We start from the raw sequence: 22,247 nt of genomic DNA, 5'->3' as shown, positions 1-22,247 counted from the left end.
TCACTGTGTACTAAGCTAACCAATCACCTGTCAGAAAACATCAACCTTGTCAAAGACCAGCCAATCACAGTGTTGATTAGATTTAAATTGACCAATCACAGTCGATGACTGGTACCAGTTTGATCACGGACACTAAACGAATTGCTCAATGATTTTGAGTCACGGTCCAGTGACCAGGCCTACGTTATCCGCAAAGTATCTTTGGTTTTGCAGCGGAAAAATCAGCGTCTTTTATGAAAATTTACAAAATTAAAAAATTGACGTGAAACTTCGGATTTATTTTTGATAAATGATTGCAACGTGGAGTCGTCAAAGAGTAGCAGAAAAAGACGATTAAATTCGCGTAATGAGGAGCTACTGTGTGCTAATAGTTCTTTTCCTTTACAACCTCAACCTTGCAAGGACAGGACGACTTACAAAAGGTAAGATGCGTTTGGCTACAAATTTTGCTCTCGATTAAAAATCGCCTTTTTATAATAATTTTTGCAGTATTATGCATAAGAGCTTTGTGAAAATAGAACGCGAAATTGCGAGTTTAGCTTTATAGAAAATACGCTAGATTTTGCTACATAAAAAGTTTGATCTCATCCAGGTCATTTTAAAATGTTGGATATTTGACTGGATGTTTAAATAAGTTTGATTTCTAGTTCAGAAAATAGCGGAGATACCATGTGATTCTATCGTTAGTTTTTACAGAGTTGAAAAGCTGCCTCAAAATTTATTTAATGAAAATTACTTTTTTACTGGTCTGTCCTAAAATGCTCGATGCTGTATAAACAGGGCAGTACACTTCAAAGTGCCAAAATCTATTTAAATAAAATGTTGCGCAAAAGTTATTGCATACAGAAATATTGAGAATTTTGCTTAATCGTACATTTTCTCGTTAAAGTAAAGTTACCTTCTTTGATTTATTCTCTGAAACTAAAGCAATGATGCTTCAAGGTGAATTTCGCATGCAATATGTTTGCATCTCCGCTTTCTACGCATGCCTTCTTATTCGAGCAAAATGATAAGTTGAAGCAAATAAAAGTTAAGAATTTAAACTTTGATATATGATTTAAATTTCAATATTTTGGCATCAAAGCCCATTTATGAAACGTAACTGTTTTACCGGTGTCTCTTAGCTAGGCGCCCCTAAAGCTCAAAAAAATAATGTTTAGAACTTTTTTTCCAAAATGTAGGGATATAAGAAAGTGACAGGTTTTGTCGCAAGGGTGCCTGTGGACGTAATTGCGTTTAAAATTGCGTTTTGACTTCTCCGTGCAAACAAAACAACATAAGCATTAACAATGCATACAAGTTTTTTTAGGTTGTTACAAAAGGCAAGGAAGCACTGAAATAGTAGGGCAAGAGTAACTTAGTCCTGTGAAATAATTATGACAGTAACAAACCGCATGAAAAGATCGGGGTGATCCTTTCTCTGCTGTCGCTTCCCCAGTGGTGCCACAAGAACACTTTGCTATCAGTCGTAAAGCTAGGGAGCTTAGGGGGAGAATAATGACCCTTTGCAAAATTCCGTACAAAGCCCCTTCCCTCATTAGTAGTTTTAAAAAATGCATTCATTTTTAAAAATAATTTCATTTCGTCTTTAGAGGAAGATGGATTTCACAGATTGTTGAGAAGGTCCGCAACCTCGGTTGAGTTTGACCGGCCTCTTATTCGAGAAGAACGTGATGTCGAAGGTAGGGAACATGTCTGATAGATAGATTTATAATGGCTGAAAATAATGATGTTCTCAAACAACTTGGAAATTCTCAGTGTTTAGAAATGCCACCTTTTATGTTACTGCTTATTGAACTGCTTTTCTAACGCTATTGACGACATATGCTTTCATAAAATTACTATCAATAGTAGTTATTATCATCAATCGTAATCAATATCATAAATTATAATCCTTATCATAAATTATAATCATTATTATAAATTTTAATTGTATCTTCTGGCTAGAGGAAGTAGATGAAATTTTGAACCTTTGACTAAAATATTTTAAGTTACGATACAATTATACTGGCAGTTCACAAAAACAAATCTCTTGCTGATGGAGAGAAAATTTGATTTGATGAAATGCCGGTTATGGAATAAAAATGAACACATGAAACTTATGAATCATTTCTGATAACAAATAATTCGTTTTCACATGTTTTAAATGCAACCTTATCATAATCAGAAATTTTCATAATTCGATTATATCTAGTTTTGCGTAAGAACCTAACTATATTATAACCAAACTAAATTTTGTTGAAATAAATTGATTTTTACAAAAAAGAATGTTAGATTTGAAGTCGTTGCAATAGACAAAGAAATGAAATTGAGCTTAAAACGAGTCTCTCAACGTTATTTGCAATATCACATTTGATAAATAGATTATTCTCATCAGTATTAATTTCACTCTAACAGAAGACTTCGAAAACGAAGAGGATGATTCTGTGACAAGAAATCGCAGATCAAATGAAGGTAACTTTAAAAACATTAAAAAATATTTTGTTACAGTATTGTGTAAGTTTCAGAAATATTTGTTTCAGATAATGTTCCACTAAAAAAAGTTCCTTTTAAACTTTAGAAACCTTTGTTTCAGCATACGGCGTTGAAACAATGTTTAATCAACTCTTGAGGTCGTCTAGCACTTTTTCTCTGTACCCTATTTAATCTATCAAGACAAATCAAGTCTTATTTAACTGATAAAGATATTTGTTTCTTTCAATGTTTTTCAAACTAACAATTGATGAAGTAATTGTCCTATAAATTTCAGTGAAACTGAATTTTTATAAAACGACTCATTCTGTTGATATCAATCAATCTAATCTTTGATCAAGTGATTCTGTTGTATTGATGTCAATCGAACTGATCTTGATCAGTGATCTTCCCTATTGATGTCAATCAAATTAATCATTGATGAAGTGATTGTCCTACTGATTTCATTAAAAATGAATCAATCTAATCATTGATCGAGTGATTTTATCTTTGATAGATAAGTTTTATCAAACGTTGCTCTCAAGAACAGAATCAAGACAGCAAGGTGAGAATGATTCTGTAGCATAAAGCAATCGTTCTTCGCTTGGAAGTGATAGGAAGATAACCTTTGCTTTGATATGGACAAATTCCAAAATACCTAAAAGAAAAGACGGCCTTGCTTGTCCAATGATCTTCAAATTGTCGCCACTATAAGTTTGGCACACTCTGGGTACTTACAAAACTGAATCTCGCCCTTATCCAAATTTCTTTTTGACAATACTGAATCTCCAGGGTGAATATCAAAAATTGCAATACCATACTTGATATTATACAAAAGAAACCCCTGCACTAATGTAATATTCTTTCCGGTGTATCGTTTAGTAGCAAATAGATTATTTTTCTGTTTTTCTTAGCGATATATTCCTTCCCACAGGTTACTAGCTTACACATCTCGAAGCTAATTTGGGAGCCCTAGCAAAGAAATAATTTTCCAGAACATTTAAGAAACTAATGGAAAATTTTAGAGGAACAGATTCCTCCCATCCTTTGTCCAATTGTTGATAATGTGTTGTAGCTCCAGGGTGAATCGCAAGAACTACAGGGGAGAGGAGGGCGACACACCCGTGCTAACTTCTTCTCCTTACAGTTAGCTGAAATAGAGAAAATTAAATCCGGGGAATCCTGAATCAGCCTTGCAATTAATGCTATGTTCTGCACATCTTATATTACGAGCTTCTTAACTTAATTTTCCTTTTGCCCTGAATGAAATTAACATTTTGTACTTTAACTCACAAAAAGCTCTGTTAGATTTACTTTTAAATAATCTTTTACTAATAAACTTTATAAAAGTTTAAATTTGTAGGTTTTGCTTGTTTCTCCACTGTAAGGATATCGTAACTAAATGTTTTTTGTTTCGCTTTTTCAAGATAAACGATCTTACGACACCGATGACACGGACAATAAAGCAGGTTAGTCCGCATTTTACTCTTGAATAGGCTTAATCTAAAGCTCACGGTTCCGTGTTTTATGAAACAGAACAAATCAGAAAAATCCATTAAGTTAATGAGAAACATTACTAGTTGAAATAAGATATCGTAATAAACGGAATAAAGTCATAGACAAGATCATACCCTGGACTCTAAAGGTTTTGCCGAAGCTATTAAATTCAGCGTCTTGAGAATTTAAATATGTACAGACTGTTTGATAGGACGGGTATTGTAAGGGAACATATATGCTAATTGCTATAGATAAACTTCAAATTTTATGTTTTCCAGCTTTCCTGTAAGTTGTTATAAGATATTCTTTATATTTTCTTAAGAAACCACCGTAGATAAATTGGCTAGAATGGAATGTGACAAAAATGATATATCAATTTTATATTAGAACATTTCTTTATCAAGTTGCTACATATAACTTAAACTTTGTTTTCACAAAATATCCAAAATTGTTTGTTTAGGCTTTATTATCCGTGAAGATTGGACAGGGGATTCTAAAATATCAGATGCTGACAGGCAAGGTAGGTGAAACATAGTTTGGGTAAAACACTAGAATCCTGAGATAGTTTCACGCCAATTTGAAACACTGTTTGGGTAAAACACTAGAATTCTGAAATAGTTTCACGCCAATTTGAAACACTGTTTGGGTAAAACAGTAGAATTTTGAAATAGTTTCACGCCAATTTGAAACACTGTTTAAAAGAAATTGAGTATTTCATTGGAATCCTGTTAACATTACATTCATTCAAATTGAAACACAGTCTATGAACGTTTTGATAATACAATGAAATCTTTCAATAAAGCTGTTTAGAAACAATTGTATTAATTTATTAAACTTTTGATGTTGCAATAGAATCTTGATGTGATGATATGCACCTTTGAAACACGTTTACCTGACGTTTGGGTGTTACAATAAAAACCTGATTGAATAGAGGCATTTTAGAAACATTGTTTCAAAAAGTTTGGGTATTACAGTGGAATCCTGACAAAATGTTATGCAGGGCAGAAGATGAAATTCATGTAGCCATCATTCAAGTGATGATTTTTATCCGACTTGAATTGAAAGCAGGATATCTTAATGCTCTTAAGAACAATGAGATCATATTTCTAATGCGATTGCCAGTTTCATCAATATTTCTTATTCCTTTTTTAACATTTTTATTTTCTTCAAATCACAGAGCTTGAAAATCTGTTTAGCACTTTGAATCCCGCTGAGAACGAGGAAGTGAAAGACGAGCATGTTCGTGACGTCAAGATTGAAGACGAACCTGAGGTAGGTCGTTATCATCATCATAATATTTCATACTTGACCAAACTGATTCAATTTTGCTCATATGAGTTAGCATAATATCTTATGAGAAATATCGCCTATATATCTTCTTGTAACTAAATCATTTTATATCTTTTCAGTCTGTTCACGGCGTTGCCAAAGATTACACAAAATGGCTGATGTCACAAAAGGTAAAAGCGTACTCTAAAATGCCTATTAATTTATTATTAAAGTTAGCGGCCTAAATACTATTTACAAGAAATTGATAACTAAAGCAAACTATTTACAATTTGTGAAAAACAATCACAATAAATAAGTTAAAGCAATAAAACTAATAAATTTTATAGCTATTGAAACTGAAAAGTTGAAATATGAAAAGTTTCGCATACTCTGAAATTGCAATCCTTTCATTTTTATACTTATTCGTCTTTTTTAATTACATCCATACAGATGCCTTAAAGTTCAATTATTATTCTCTTATAATTTTAGACATCAAAATTCACGAAATCCTTAGGCCACAAAATTGAGGTTGACCATCAACTCAGCAAGCTATTTTACAAAAGTAAGTTTCTTTAATTCCATTATTCTATTTATATGTTTTCTTCGTTACATTTGAAATGGGACACTTACACGTAGAAAAAGAAAAAATTTCGACTGATAACAATCTTGTAAATGTTTCTATGGTCACTGGCATGCTGGAGCCAGGGCACTGGGGGGAGAGGGGGGGGCTATAGCCGTTCACTTTTTTTGCTGGACCATTATATTCAGGTAGTGACATCAAAGATTATTGGGGAAGAATACCATAAAAGTTTCCCAATTTGTCAAGCGCTTCGCTGGGTCATTGCGATGGTTCGTTATTTGAAGATTGCTTTTACTTGCTTGTTCCCATCTCTGGACACTGGCAGAAATTTAGCTGTTTTGATGTTATAGAAAGTGCAGTAAACATTGTGAGTAGCTTGCTCGTGGGTGACTTTTTCCCTCCTACTTCTTAAATCCAAACATCAGATTCTAGGAAATTTCCAAGCCATTCTGAGCTGGGGAAAAATTGCCTCTACAAATCCCATGTTATATCCACAAATACCATGTTTATTATTATTCCTTCTAAATGGCTTTGAAAAAAAGCAAACATTTAGTGAACTAAAGCTTTTCGTCTGACACTCTTCAGAGTTTAAAACGTCAGAACAAAGATCGAAAACTCTACGCTAAGAAATATATATACCCAGATGTGGATCGAAATAGGCCAATCAGAAACACGAGCACATGACTGTTGAGTTTGACCAATCAGTGCCGCTTGCCTATTAGAATGTTACCTGTGGAGTCCTAAGGTGAAAACGAACGAAAGCTTTAGTTCACTAAATGTTTGCTTTTTCAAAGCCATTTACAAGTTTTGTACCGCCAAAAGATTGTTTGCATATTATTCCTTCAGAATCTAAATTTAACATCTTTATCACATTTTAGGCTCGCTTCCAGCAGTTGCTGCTGCCAAAAAGCCAGTAAAAATTAAAAAACATCTGGCCAAAAAAGCAAAAAAGCCGTTGAAAAAGCAAACTGCTAAGACAGGAAAGGCCAAGACAAGAAGCAACATTGCAGCTGCCATTTCTAATCTGCCTTCCTTGTGCAATGATAACAGCAAAGAGTGTCTATGCAGAAAGTCATGTGCGCCTAGACCGGTATGTTACTGTGTGACGTCAATTGATTTTACTTCATTTCCCTGTTAAGATACTTTCGCTCAGCTCCCTGTTTTATAAAGGGGTGACCAACTACCTCTTTGCAATTGACCCCTATTGCACTTTTCATTTTCTATTTTTCCAAGCAGTTAGCCTAATTTCAGCCACATTTTTCCTGCATACTATTAAACAAAATACATACACCTGCTCATGCCGATAATGGATGCATCGCCCTTCTTCTTCTTACTTCACCCCCCTCTTTGCCTTGTTCCTTTCCTCCTCTTTATTCTCTTCTTTCTTTTTCTCTCTTCTTTCTTCTTTTCTTTTCCTCTCCTGCTTTCCTACTTTTATAACTTCTCCCCCCTCTTCTGCTTTCCTCTTTGTTATTTCCTTTCCACTTTTCCCTTCTCCTTTCCCTTCCCTTTTTGTTCCCCGTCTTCCTCCTCCCTCATGTCTTCCCTAACTCATCTTTTCCAATATATATTTCTCTTCTTCCCTCTTTTCTCTCCCCTCTTCTTCTTTCATCTTCTGTCATTTCCTCATCATATTCTGTCCATTTCCCCCCTCTTTTCGCTCTTCCACTTGCATCTTCCTCCCCTTTTCTCCATCTCCCATCCCCTTTTCCCTCTCTTTCCTTTTCAACCCCCCTAACCTTCTCTTCCATCTATGACAATTAATTCTCCTTTCATCTACTGTATTTAATCATCCTCTCTGATTACATATAAGCGATATATACTTTGGATCTCCTCCTTGCCCGTCGAAAGAAGTACAGCAGTCACCATACACAATTCAATTCAATTCCTTAACAATCTCCTCCACACTTTCTCTTCTTTCTTTCAGGTTGCATCAGCATCACCATGCAACTGTCAACTGGGCGCCGCTCCCCCTGCCCCTGCTCCGGCTCCAGCTCCACCTCCAGCTCAAGCACAGGCCCCAGGCCCCAACAAGCATATTGCACCCCAAAGAGCTCCATTTATGGCTAACAGCCATTCCCCCAAACCTTGCGGTAAAGATGACGCAAAATGTCTTTGTGCCAGAGCTTGCTACCCCAACCCCGTAGCAAATACGAATCCGTGTGACTGTGGAATGCCTGCTCCTGATCCCCCACCACCACCACCACCGCAACGTTTTGCCCCTCTTAAAGTGGCTGCTCCTATTGCCAAGTCAAAGACCCCCAGCTGCCACAAGAACGATGCCAAATGTCTGTGTGCCAGAACCTGTCACCCACGACCAGTGGCAAAGACCAATCCTTGTGACTGCGGCATGCCTGCACCAGAACCGGTGCCAGCACCACCCCCGCCACCTGCAGTTGCAAAGGTACCAGCCAAATGTGCCAAAAATGATGCAAAATGTCTTTGTGCCAAATCATGCCACCCACGACCAGTGGCAAGTGCTAGCCCATGTAACTGTGGCATGCCACCCGCCCCTGCTCCAGCTCCAGCCCCAGACCCTGCTCCAGCCCCAGAACCTGCCCCAGCCCCTGCCCCACCACCAGCAAAAGTCCAAGCTCCTTCAAACAAAGCTCCCTTCAATTGCAAACAAAACGATGGAAAATGCCTTTGTGCCAGGGCATGTTACCCCCGTCCTGTTGCTAAAGCTAACCCTTGCAACTGTGGAATGCCACCACCCCCTCCACCCCCTCCACCCCCTCCACCTGCTGACTCTGCTGACTCTGCTGATCCCGCTCCACCTCCTGCTTCTAATACAGATACAAAATCGTACACCCCGGCCGTCGCCTGGTGTGCCAAGGCCTGCAAACCCCGTCACGTGTTGTCAACATCACCATGTCAGTGCCACCCTGATGAACCAGTGTATGCTGCCCCCAAGCAGCCAAAGGCTGTCCCCAAAGCTAGAGACAACACTGAGGTCCTTTGCCGGAAAAGTTGTCACCCAAGACCGGTTTTCAGCTCAAGCCCTTGCGAATGTGGCTTGCCTGCACCGGGGGATAACAGCCATATATACCCTTTTGCTGCACCAAACCCAGTTGAGACAGCTCTGAACCTCCCAGGTAAGATTCTAAGAGTTCTAGCAGAGTATGTAGTACAGTATGATCCACATAACCTGTGTCTCAAAGGGAAGGATCAAAATTGCTTTAAGAATGTACTTGGGGATGCAAAACAGTTCGAGTTAAGAAATGTTTGTGTTATTAGAGAAGTATCTTAGCTCAGCCTGCCAAAGCCTTTCAAAAAAGAACTTACCTTTCTGCAAATCTAGGCTTATATATTTTCTGTCTTGTTCTTTCGGAACCTTGTTCTGAAGTTTTATATTCTGAGGAGTGTCAGACGAAAAAGCTTCCAGTATGCTGTAAAATGCTTGCTTTTTTGAAAGCCATGTTCGAATTTTGTACCATCAACAAATTTTTCAAACCTGGGGCTCGTGTTTCTCATTTCCGTGTTTCTCAAATATTAGAAACGTGGAAAATTGTCGAATAGCTGAGATCATCTATTGGATGAGACAGAAACATTCACAATAATCCACTTGCAATCACAATAATCCAATTGTTGTGAATTCCACTTGCAAACACGAATAGTTGATTTATCTCATTTTCCATTTAGCCGCACCTGCGTACAGTATTGGCACCAAGGAAGGAGCTGCTGCTGTGCAAGGTCCTGCTAGATCCTCCGTTGCTAAAAAAGGTGCAGGGAAGAAGAAGCAAGCGAACATCCAATCAGCGGCCAGCAAACAACCGGCTGCCGAGGAAACAGAGGATGAATATTACAGCAGATCCAATGGACTGAAGTTGAGATACTTAGATACTTCAGCTAAGAGTGAGTTGTGCTACTTCGATACTTATTCTACCTTGATTAAAGCTACTTAAGTACAGTACTGAAGATTTAGCTAGCCTTATGAATACCGCTTTTGGAAGATTTGTTCCAGCTCTTCATAAGGTCTCTTAAGATGAATATAAGCTACTTAGATACTTTGGGGGGGGGGGAGGGGGGGCAAAACATCAGCCTACTTTAATACTTCTGCTATGGGTACGCTGAGTCTTAGATACGTCAATTAACAGCTACTTCGTTACGTGAATTAACATCCTATTTCGGTAAAGAAGTCTACGAAAATTTGGCCTAGTTTTGCAACAGTCTGACACAATTCAAAGAGATTTTTTGAATCTGGAGATCTTTAAGAGTTTTTTCTCCAGGAGGATTTGGAAAATTAGCAGTTTAATTCAAACTTAAATTTTATTTTCCCAGATTATCAAGGCTGCTATAAAGACAAGAAACCAGGACGGGATCTCTCTCGCAGATTCACGCGTTACGCCATGACTCCCGAGGTTTGCTTGCGGGAATGCAAATACCAAGGATATAAATTCGCAGGATTGCAGTACGCATATCTGTGCTTCTGCGGGAATGCTTTTGGTCGCTATGGCAAAGTCGATGACGCGTATTGTAATTCAAGGTGCCTTGGAGACAAGACAAGGCCGTGCGGTGCTTTCTGGCACAATTCTGTCTATTCTATTGGTAAGGGCATTAATTCTGTTTCAAAATTCAAAACTTTTGCTTTGAACTGTCTAAAAGCCAAAAACATTGGCTTGCTTTCTCGTAAAGAAGATCTATCATATTCTCTTACCAACTAGAAAATACAACGTCGATTTTTTTTCTGGATAAAGAATAGCTCCTATTTGATTTATAAAGAGGAGAATCATGTTGAAGTTTGAAAACATTAATCTTTGTTTCTGTTTAGAAACAAAAACGTTGGTTTGCTTTTTTATATAAACAAGCTATCATATTCTGTTTTGTCTAGAAAATAGAACGTTAATTCATATTGTTGTAGAAACCTGATTTACGTGAATTACATATTGAGATTATCAGTTGTTTCAGAGGCTAAAACTTTGCCCTGTTTTAAAATTTAACCGTTGATTTTTTTCTTGGAAAGAGAAACTATCATACGAGTGGTTTTCATCTGTTCCAGACCTTAAAAACGTTGTCTATAAACAAAAACGTTGTTTATTTTGTTTTAAGACGGAAGAGAATATGTATACGAGTAAATAATAGATTTCACCTGTTTCAGAACTTAAACCTTTTCCTTTTTCAAAATTAAAACGTTGTTTTGGTTTGTTTTGTAGACGGAAGGGACTACGACCCAACTGATTTCGACTTCCGCAAGGTCGATGCAGATGAGGCCAGGAAAGATGCCATTGCTCAGAAGCAGGGTTTTGACCCAAACAATTTTTCAAGTAAGTAAGCGCCTTTCGTTAAAGGGGCTTGTCTCTGTTTATTGATAAACACAAGATGTAGTTTATTACAAATTTGTTCTCAAGGTATACTTAAAGCAAGGCTCCTATACTTGTGTTTAAAGGTAAACAAATCAAAACTCAAATCTTTTGTTATTCAACCACAAAAATTACTTTAAATGAATAGTAGAAATATTGGGATTTTCGTCTTAAATATAAAATGAAATCAAATCATATTTTATCATATATTTAAATTTTTTTCCCTAAGTCACTGAGATACAATGTTGGAAGCTGTAAGGTTTTCGAGCCCAGTGGCCTGTGCCATGTAAAATAAAATTGGTCATATTTGCTATTAATAAATCTAGCTCGTTTATAATTTTGAAACTTTTTCAAGGAATGGTGGAAACAAATAGCTTTCTACATTGTAATTGTTAACTTCACTTGTAGTTCTCCAGTACATGTTATAACTTAATACATAACGAAAACTAAAAGAAGATTATTTTAACCTTTGCAAACTTCTTGGGTTACAGCTCAATTTTCTTACTGATGTTATGTCTTCAACGCCTAACTTTCAAGCCCTTTATCTGTCTTCTCTGATTGTAAAAACTCATTATATCTTTCTTTGTCTTTATACAATAAATTCTATGTTTGCCTATTTAATCACTTTTTTCTCTTTAATCACTTTTTGCAGGCACAACCAAAGGTAGGAACATTTTTTCAATTCTTTTTTTGCAAAAATTTAAATTTAGATTGCTGTCAATATTCCATGCAAATTGATACAGCTTTAGATTTTTTATGCTTGCTTAGTTTCTTATAAACAAATATTTTTTATTAAAGACAGAACTCTGACCTTCCTTTAAAGATAATGATGTCATAAAATAACAATTATAGTACTATATAGTCTAATTTCAACGAAAGATACATTAAAACGAAACTTTGCCTAGAATCAAAAAATGGAATAGTTTGATTCATTTTAGGCAGGAAACTGAAATCATGTGTCAGGAAAAAAAATGAGTAATTCTAGACTTTGATAATATCTTATCATGAATACGGACTGCTTGAAAAAGTAAAACTTATACGTTGGCCTAAATGGGCTTTATTATCGTTAAATGTACAAACGAACAAAATAATTTAATAATTTGACATTATGATAATTAATTTTCATGCCTTCAATCAAAAACTTACAAGAGAGTTTAAAATTACACGACATATATTATATATATTATATCACACGACATATATTATATATAATATTATATTTTATTGTCTACGCAGCCAAAGTTGCAAACAATCTTGTCAAAGGTATGCTAAAATGCAATTGCATATTTTAATATTACAGATGCATAATTTATCATACATTAGCACAATAATTCTTCTTGACCAACATGCATAATTTATCATTCTTTAGCGAAATTAATCACAGTGTTTATATCATATAAAAACAATTTAATTTCACTAGCTTTTAAAACTGGAGATAAAGTTGAATTTTTCCCACATTTTCTTTATTCCTAAAATCATTTATACACAGAATCCTTTAAGCTAACTTATGCAACAACCTATTTATAAGTTCTGTTCTTCCAAGAAGTCGTGTTCTTGTCTTCTTTCAACCCAAAAAATGTTTTTTAGCAGCCTTGTAAATTGATATAAGATGAAAACTCTCTCATACTAATTGGGATTTCATTCAAGAGCTGAAAGGCTTTTAATAGCATACTCTAGATTGTACCTCGGGATTTCAAGATTTCTACAGAATCGCGTGCTATGACTACAGTCCTGGACCATTGTTCAAATTTCTTCCAATTTTTTTCTGGACAGAGTTTTTCCATGAGCTTACAGCCAATAACTACGCGATCAAACATAATAAATTGTCGATAATGTTGAAAACAATTTGACCATTTGCCCTTCACACTGGCCTCATTGATCATTGAAAAAGCTATGTCCTGAAAAGTCAAGTGCAAAAAGCTTCTTTTATAATCCTAATAAGTCCCTTACACTATTCTTTGCTGTTATGTGGAATTTTGTGCTGTTTTTGTAAGCTTTTTAACTAACATCTTAATCTTATTTTTTATACAATTTTTGATAATATTTTTTTCATTCCTTCAGCTGCCGAGGCTGCATTGAAGGGTTTGTATAAAATTATCTTCATTACACCTCTTACTAAATATTTTTTATCCTCTTCCTATAAAGTTTTTCAAAACATATGAAATAAATATCAAAATAAAACTGAATAATAAAAATTCATAATTTATTCTATGTGCAAATCCCCGTAAATTTGTCATTCTAAACATAAAAATGATTTATTTTTGCATAGTAAATCGAGGTTAAAATATTTGATGAAAAATGTTGCCACAATGGGCTAAATGAATTTATCATCCAGAGAATATTCTGTATTATTCTAAGGTTTTCCTTGCTTGTCTTTTCAATATTTCTTATTTGTTTTGCAGCTGCAAAGAAATTACTACCAGGTAAGTCCTTATAGCTTTATCTTTATCCAATTGCCTAATACATACGGTATTTTACTGCTGATCTAAAAAGGTCAACAGTCAACGGTCATCAGTCAAATTGAAATCAGCAGGTCGCAGGTCGCAGGTCACAGGTCACAGGTTAACTTAGAACATACTTTTTACAAAAGGTTATAATTGTTTTGTTATTAAATCACCTACTAGGATGGAAACGATATTTTTGTAGGCACATTCGGGTATAGCAATTTCCAAAATTTTCAGTTTTCCCATCATTTTGTCTTCCTCTTTAGAAGCCCTTTTCCAAAAAAAATAAAAAAATCATAAAAATTTGTGGCAGGCTCTCTTTGTTATGTCTGAGAAATAGAAAAAGTCTTCTTTGCTGTTTATTCCGTATATCTCATAATTTTTTCTTTCTTTCTACGTAGATTCTAAAAGCAACATTTTCAAGAAGTCCAAAAATGGCAAACAGAAAAGAGATGACGATGAAGATGAAGAATTAGAAGAGTTCAAGCTATCAGCATTGGCTTCTCTTGGAGGTAGGGATGCTCTCCCCTTTCTCCGCACCTCTTTCCTTTACTCTCTCCCTCTTCTTCTTTGTTTCTTCCATCGCTTGTATCCGTTCTTAACTTTTCTCGTTTTGAACTCCAGAGCATCTTGGTCTAGAATATTTGTGCAGCCATTATTAAAGAGAGATTTCTCTCCGTCCTATATTTCTCTTAGACCTTACACGTGTTTTTTACCTCCTCGTCTCTCATTGTCCTTGTCCCTCATTGTCACTCCTTGTCCCTCCTTGTCTCTTCTTGTCTCTCCTTGTATCTTCTTGTCCCTTCTTGTCCGTCATTGTCTTGGTTATTCTCGCCTTTTATTTCATCTTGTCTCTTGTCTCACTAGTCTTGTAACTTGCCCTCTATCCTTTTCTCTCCCATCCTTGTCCCTTGGCCTTCAAATGTATTTCCTCGCCTTCCTTGTCCCATCTCGACCTTATTACCCCACTTGCATCTTATCTAACAAACCCTTAACTCGACAATTCTTTCCCTAGCGGCAAAGAAACTCCTGAAAAAGACCACTGTGGTCAGCCCAGCCAAACACAAGGACAAAGAAAAGCGATCAATCGAAGTTGGCGACGATGACTGGGTTGATTTGGACAACGGCAAGGACCTCCTTGTTGCTTACCTTGGTGGCATTGCTGACTACAGGAGACAGATTCGCAGTGTTGATAATGATGATGATGATGACTTCGAGGCTGATGATGGTAAATACCCCATGTCTTTTGCATAAACCTCCCTTCTTGAATTAAAAGGGGCCCTCCCCAGCTTTCACCCTACTCTTTTAGTAAACAGCTCTTTGAATGAATATACAAGGCTGTTATACGATTGCCTTCTGTTTTCAGAAACAATTATTATCAATTTCCGTTTTCAAACGAAAATATCAAAATGTAGCACTCTATCTTTTGCAAGAGGCAAATCAACAAATCTAAGAACCTTCAAACAAATTATGACACAAATATTTCTAAATCTCACAACTAATAGATTCCAAAACCTTTTTGCGTTGCAATATTATTGAGGATGCAAGGAAACAATTGTCAAAGAACGTGTATTCCTAATGCAACGTTCGAAGACAGGAAGGCTTAAAAAATCACTGCATTTTGATTTTATGCTTCCTTAAAATTGCGTAACTTCAAATTTTTATTAGTTCGAATTTATGTCAACTCCAGGCCATTACTAGCTTCCCTTCTTTATCTCTACAGAAAGCAATTTCAAATTTATAATTTCAAATGTTTTTGAATCAAATGACTGATAATTCTAAATGTTCTGAATGTTCTGATTTAAACTTCTAGATCTCCAAGAGCTGTTGAAAGTAGATTCGATCTTTATCAAATATATCTGCGTTGCTCCGATTCTATGCAAGCTTCCCTTTGATCAATTGTTACAGCGTATGATTGCATACCAAAATCAATATGAACTGTCTATTCTTATATCATTGGCCTTTTAGCACAGGCAATTCACTTTGAATTCATACACAACGAAGCTTCAAATTTATGTCACTTTCAATTTACGTCACAACCAAGGCTTTTCTAGCTATGATTTGTCAATCTTTTCAGCGAAACCGAAATTCGAATACAAAAGAATGGCGCTCGGTGCCTCCGGGGACGGCGAGTTCATATCAAAATATGAAGATGACGTCTTGAAAAATGATGACAAATTCAAGAGGTCTGTATCCGAGGGTGACGTCACTTCCAATGAGCGTAAAGCACTTCTTCCGGTAAAGCTCACGAAACGCTCGACCGCTGCCGCCAAGAAGGCGCACAAGAGAGACCAAACAGCTACTGCAGCAGTTGTTAGAGCGCCACAGGATATGGAGGCAAGTTTTCATCCCGAGGCTACTGTTTTTTACTTATTGTTATTGTCAAAAATTTATTCAACGTTGGCAAAACGTATGCAAAATGTATGCATTCGACGAATCCAAAACTAAATCGACGGAGCAGCAAATTTTTTTCAGAATTCAACTTTTAATAACATCTATCATTTGACCCCTCTCATCTTACCGAAAGATTGTTTCCAATTGAGCATGCAAAAGCGGGTTAAAAACATGTAACTAGTGTAAAAGTTTTGTGCAATTTTGTTGAATAGTTTGCTAAAAATTGACTTTGTAGTTGAAATATTTCATCCAGGCATTGTTTTTATTTTGCGTTTAATCTTAAAAAGCTTTTCTTGTGTTTTTTTTCTATTTATATATAAGTTAAAAAAATTTAATTGAGCATCTCATATCTCTACTGAAATTCAAAGAATGTTTTTTGCTGCTTTGTGTGCTTTGTGTGTCAAAAAACATTTACATTCCATCACTCTGTTCAAATATCTAAGGAATAGTATGCAATAGTAAAACAAATGTTTGGTGGCGTTTGAAGTGTTTCATATGTCTCTTACTGAGGCTTTGCAAAACAATGTTTCATCTGTTTGAAAACATGTTTCAGAACGGAACTGTTCCAACAAACGGTACATTACCAACGCCAAGCAATACCACGGAACCAGAAATGGATCCTAATGCCTCAAACGAGAGTATCATCGACGGACTTGCAAGACACAACACGCCAACAAACGTCACTGCAGCAAGTTCCAGTGGTATGAATTTCAAATTTCATTGTTTACATCACATTATATCTTAAATGCATTATAGCTAGAATTTCAAATCCAACCAAAATTTAATTCACTTTTCTATAAAGATCTTTTTGAGCTATATTTATTATGTTTTAAGTTCTTTTTGAATTCGCAATTTCAAAAGGCTTGAAAACCTTTGAAAATATATTTTCATCCATCAGATTTGAGGCTCTAAAGAAAATTGTTTCTTTTCAGCAAAAAACGAAACAGTAGCACCGATCGCAAACAATTCGACTACGTCACAGAACAGCACATCAGCAGACAGCAAATCACAGGGAAAAGAGAGCGACAAGCTTAACTCTGTCTCGGTCAAGGCTGAGAAATCATTCTCTATTAGAAAAAGGAGGTCGCTAGATGAAAACGAGGATGAGTCTGATGGTGCAAAAAAGATGGCTGCAAGAGGAGAGAATTCGGATTTACCTCCAGTTAAACGATCAGTTAAGGAAGGTAAGATTGAAGATTTTAAAGATTTTGGCATTTCATTATTTGCTTTGTTTCGGATTGGTGGCAAAGCGCAATCGTCGTTCCATCTTGCCGTTTTGGAATCTATCTACATAAGCATGAAAAACCGCTATTGTGTAGACAGATGAGTTCGTTTTCACCTTGGTAACATTCTCAATAGACAAACGGCACTGATTGGGCAACCTGAACAGTCATGTGCTAGCGTTTCCGACTGGCCTATTTTGATCCACAACTGGGTATATATATTTCTTAGCGTAGAGTTTTCGGTCTGTATTCTGACGTTTCAAACTCTGAAGAGTGTCAAACGAATTTTAAATTGTGCACCACAAAAAGATTGTTTGCATATTCATATATATTATATTTAATATATAGTACAAAATAGTAATTTTAAAAAATCAGCGAAAAAGTTTCTCGAAACTATGTACTGAAGGAATGAATAATCAATGGAAAACGCGACAGAGGAGTGTTCAAACGAAGATAAAGAGATGTTATAGAATGGTCCAACACCGAAAACAGATCGACTCTGAACTCCATGTCAAAAAACACGACGATGACAAAAAAGTATCAAATAGGACGATTTTTGTCATCAAAAATTTCAATTGTATAGGTCAGGGAACCAGATCTTCATGTTTTCTGTTTGCATGCTAATTTTTATAAATATGTTCTTTTTAGATGATATGGATTCAACTGAAAATGAATTCGCCAGGCTTTTGAACGAGGAGACAGAAGCAGAAGAAAGCAGAGATAATCGCCTGAAAAGGTCAAGTCGAGGCGCAGAGGGTGATGATATCGAGGATGATTATATTCCAACAAACATCAAAAAAGAGGCTGCGGTTGACAAGGTAGGTTCAAGGTTAAAGGTCAATGAATTATGACCTATGACATATAAGCTAGCTTTTGTCATGTACCCAGAAAGAGGTCAAAGGCTAATCAATAGAATTCAATATGTTGTGGTATCGGACCACCTGAAAATATCAAATTCTTTTTCTGAACGCAAATTATGTGAAAAACCAATCAGGTGTGGTCTAAGGATTAGCAGACAATTTTGAGTTCCTTAACTATAGGAAAATGTAATAGCAATATCATCTGTCTTCGCAGCGGTCTGTAGCAACTCCACAAAAAGACCACGCACAGTTGAGAGATCACGTGGAAAAAGGTATGACGTAATTTTAGTATTTTTGTTTTGAAGTAAGATGTTCGAGGTGTCCCAAAGGCAACCTGATTACTGCATTAAGGGTAGATTAGCTGCCTCACACAACATAGGCTAGATGACATTGTGCCATGATGGTAAAAGTGATGTCATAATCATGCCCAGCCTTCTAGTAGTTTCATTCCGTAAAACTTCTTTAAGATATTTTGTACGATTAACGATATTTGTACGAATAATTATTTCTAAAGCAGATGCTTCCAAAGTACCAATAAAAAAGTGAAATGAAATTAACCAGAATTAATGAGTGCGATTAATCAGAATGTGGCTCAAAATTTAAGAGCAACAGACAGGATAAAAATTTGCAAGGCCGTGGGCATAAAATCTTCGAATAGTATAAGGATTTTGAATAGTCCAGCTTGATTAAAGAGTACACCTCTTGCAAACCTACTTTTAGACAGGCTGCTCTGCTATTAGTTTGCAAAATAAACATTGAAAACAAATCGTTTGTAAACAATTCGCATGTTTTTTCCAGGCGTTGAAAAATTGATGCATCTCGTGATTAACTTGTACAAGGAGCAGGCGACAATCAAAGGGTTTGAAGATTCAGTACGGTCGCTGAAAAGTGACATTGCGAAAGAACTAGCCTCTTCACCCAACAAGAAGGATGACACCATGAAAGAACTCAGAAGCGAGATTCAGAAAACAGCTGCCAAGAAATTGGAAGGTATGTTGCTTGCCGTTTCCTTACGAATGTGTAGTTTAGTTCAGAACCCTTTGCAAAAGACTAGAGCGGTAACGTCAGAAACATGACGGACACTGATAGTGAGATCAGAAACTGAGAATTGCTGGTACAAATTTGTCACTTCTCTTAAAGGCGTCGAATGATACTTTAGTGGCTTAAAGGCACAATGTCCCATCAGTCAATAGGCTTTATGATTGCGCGTTTATGATTGAGAAAGCATCGAGAGCTTGCCTTACGTCTCCGATTGCATACGTAGAATACATCTATTGTGTAGTCAAATCAATGGGAAATAAAAATGGCCAGCAATTGCATCGGGGCATAAGTGCCTTCAAGCAAGCTGAAAATTAATTATAGCCAGTCATAAAGCGCATGAATGGTAACATGTTCACAGATTGGCCAATCATTGATTGACAGAAGGCTTCAAGTCAATGTGATAAAGTTATAGCACATTCTAAATCTCTTTTCTGGATCACGTGTGGAAGGCAACGTGTTCCCTAAACTAATTTTAACAACCTATGTTTAACAGCTAACGTTTCTCAGTAGTTGTTTGTATATGTATATGTAAGTTTCTCACATTTCCTATTTCCTCTCTTTTTCCAAGAACTTACAACATCAATACGCAGCGAAATCACAGATTACGCGAAATCCCACCCGGAAGTAGCGAAAAAGGCTGCAACAGCCGTACAATCGATCCCAGATCTCCCGATCAGCGACACTCAATTTGCTAGATCGAGGCGCGAAATCGAAAAGAGGTCTGCAGAGCTTGATGACGTCATAGAAGACCAATTCGATGCTCATAGCGTTCCAGAATTATTAAAACAACACTTTAAGCGAAACGCGGAAGAAACAGAGTTCAAAGGAGAGAGGGTCCTTTCCAGGAATCATAGAAACGTTCCTGAAGATGAAATGTTGGACGAGGAGCTAAAAGAGATTGTTGAATCATAGATAGTCAGTTATGAGAAACTCCCTTTTTCCAAGAATTTGAAAGTATCTCTTTCCAAGAAATTGAAGCCGGAAGCAATCAACTACCAAACTGTTGTTTATTCATCATATCCAGGAACTTGGAGTTAGGAGTCTGGGGAAATAGGATGCTTTCATTTAGAAGAACTGAACAAACTTCTTGCGAAGGTAAGATTTAGTTATATAACAGTTTTGTAAGTGGAAGGAAAAACCTTTGTGGTGCTTCGTCAGGAAGCCATTGTATCTTCGTGCCTTACGAAGCCAATCCAGATTTTAGAAAGTCATGTTTTATTCAAATATTCATTATTTGCTAGACTTTTATCGAACCTACAACTCGAAAGGGTCTCCCTTTGCTGAAGAATTTATTTGGGCTTGCTCGACTTTTCAGTCATCTTGAATTTAACTGGACTAGCAACTTCTCGTGGCCTTTGGCCTAAACCTCCTCCTTTTCCTATAAGCCTAAAATTAGAAAGAAACATGAGTATATTATCACTCAAAAAATTTCACTCCACCTCATCGGTTTGAATTTCTTTCCCCCAAGCTCCCTAAAATCAATGAACTTAATCGGATAAAATTCAGCTCTCAAAATAAATCAAATCTACTAGCCGCGTCTGCGATCACAATACTGTTCAAAGGCAAAACAGAACCTTAGACCTCCAATGACCTATGACCTCTCCTGAACTATGACCTTTCTTGACCTTTGACTCAAAACACGTGACTTTTATCGGCCATTCCAAACGTATATTTTCCGTACTATCCAAGTTGAACACTGCTTAAAGTGATATATTAAAAAAATAATCTAATTTTCGTAGCCAGAAATACAATTTGTCATGTTAATATTGGCATATCACTTAAAATCGTCTTCAAGTTCAAACAAAACCACAATTATTCTTAAACCATATTAAAATAACGATTTTTGTATAGTTTTAAATGATTCAAATTTGTAATTAGTTGCTAATTTCCTAACATTTTTAAAACATGAAGACTAAAAAGCCAAAACATGATTTGTCATCTTTGTCATTCAGTTCCTTATTTATTTGTTTTCAACTAAAGATAAATTTTATAAACATTAACACAATTTATCTTGTTAAAATTTTGTTCATTAAACGTAAACATCTCGATAGAAAGTTTTTAAAATACCATTTTATCAAAAACTAAATCATTCTTGCCTAAAACTTTAATCATAATTTAGCTATTAAAAGAAAAAGAAAAATTTTCATAGCTCTTACTTATAAACGTAAACATCTCGATAGAAAGTTTTTAAAATACCATTTTATCAAAAACTAAATCATTCTTGCCTAAAACTTTAATCATAATTTAGCTATTAAAAGAAAAAGAAAAATTTTCATAGCTCTTACTTATTTAGGCAAGAACGATAATTTTAGTACTTTGTTTCAAGCAATTGTTAAACAATACGCCTAATGCTGCGGCATCTGTTGCGTCTCATGCCGTGTTATATGCTGCACGCTGCGTCTCTTACGTCTCACGTTGCGTCATCTGCTGAACGCAACTTCTCTTAAAGTATGGGGAACATCTCTTTGGTGGCTACGAGAAATATTGTGTTTATCTTCTGTTTTGGTCACTACCAATATTTTCAAGTGCTGTGCAATACTCTGTGTTGATATCTCTCCGGAGCTAAAGTGCTTTTCAACGCTGTGAAATTTGTTTATTTTGAACACATTCTGACGTCACAAATCAAAGCTCTGCAAAATGTCTCGACAAATGGTCATCAAAGTGTAGGAAGAGTACTCGATGAGCCAAGAACAATATATCGTCGACCCAAATTTACATATTGCCATATGTCAGACATCATATATGGCGCTAACTATATTAAAACCTTGTATAGGAAGGGTTAGAGAAAACCACCATTCCTCAAAGAACTGCCTGAAATATGTTCATTAAATGTCAATGAAGGTAGTTCTCAACTAGTCGAAAATTTGATAAGAAAATAGTGTTATGAAATAGTTGATGTCATCTGTAAGAAAATTGAAAATTTGATCTCTTTAATTAACAGTGGAACTCACCAACAGTTTATACCAGGCAGTATGCTATTTTTGCTTACCGAGAATATGCCCTCAATCAAAGTACTAACAAGGTTGGCTCGAGCCCCCTCCCTTTTCACCCTCCCCCTCCCCCTTCCTTCTCCACCTTCCCCTTTTATCTCCCCTTAAAGGTTTACAGTTGGGCACGAGTGCTAGGCCCTAACAATTTCTGTGTGTATAAACCCATTATCATTGGAATTTTGATAAACGAGTAGCTAG

General features: G+C 36.1%; 1 protein-coding gene across 1 annotated transcript; it reads left to right on the top strand.

The window, feature by feature from the left end:
- Window positions 1–148: 148 nt before the first annotated feature.
- LOC135690396 (uncharacterized) lies at window positions 149–20,985 on the top strand. The gene is made up of 27 exons (XM_089116224.1): window positions 149–422; window positions 1,593–1,682; window positions 2,398–2,454; window positions 2,969–3,016; window positions 3,879–3,920; window positions 4,409–4,468; window positions 5,126–5,220; window positions 5,358–5,408; window positions 5,707–5,779; window positions 6,676–6,887; window positions 7,725–8,892; window positions 9,440–9,652; window positions 10,079–10,345; window positions 10,951–11,061; window positions 11,750–11,761; window positions 12,334–12,360; window positions 13,159–13,179; window positions 13,500–13,520; window positions 13,943–14,053; window positions 14,557–14,769; window positions 15,619–15,878; window positions 16,489–16,636; window positions 16,868–17,119; window positions 17,807–17,976; window positions 18,233–18,290; window positions 18,817–19,008; window positions 19,628–20,985. Exons 1-27 carry the CDS (start codon window positions 347–349, stop codon window positions 19,969–19,971), a joined length of 4,392 nt encoding a protein of 1,463 aa, XP_088972350.1. The 5' UTR covers window positions 149–346; the 3' UTR covers window positions 19,972–20,985.
- Window positions 20,986–22,247: the final 1,262 nt, after the last annotated feature.

This window comes from Rhopilema esculentum, chromosome 1, assembly GCF_057945365.1.
Source record: "Rhopilema esculentum isolate cy_ngs chromosome 1, ASM5794536v1, whole genome shotgun sequence".
Lineage (NCBI taxonomy): Eukaryota > Metazoa > Cnidaria > Scyphozoa > Rhizostomeae > Rhizostomatidae > Rhopilema > Rhopilema esculentum.
This window is presented reverse-complemented; position numbering and strand designations above follow the sequence as displayed.

Coding starts and splice junctions, on each gene's coding strand:
- LOC135690396 (XM_089116224.1), top strand. CDS start 347: ATGAGGAGCTACTGTGTGCTAATAGTTCTTTTCCTTTACAACCTCAAC. Junction 6,888..7,724: donor AGTCATGTGCGCCTAGACCG/GTATGTTACTGT, acceptor TCTTTCTTTCAG/GTTGCATCAGCATCACCATG. Junction 15,879..16,488: donor GAGCGCCACAGGATATGGAG/GCAAGTTTTCAT, acceptor AACATGTTTCAG/AACGGAACTGTTCCAACAAA.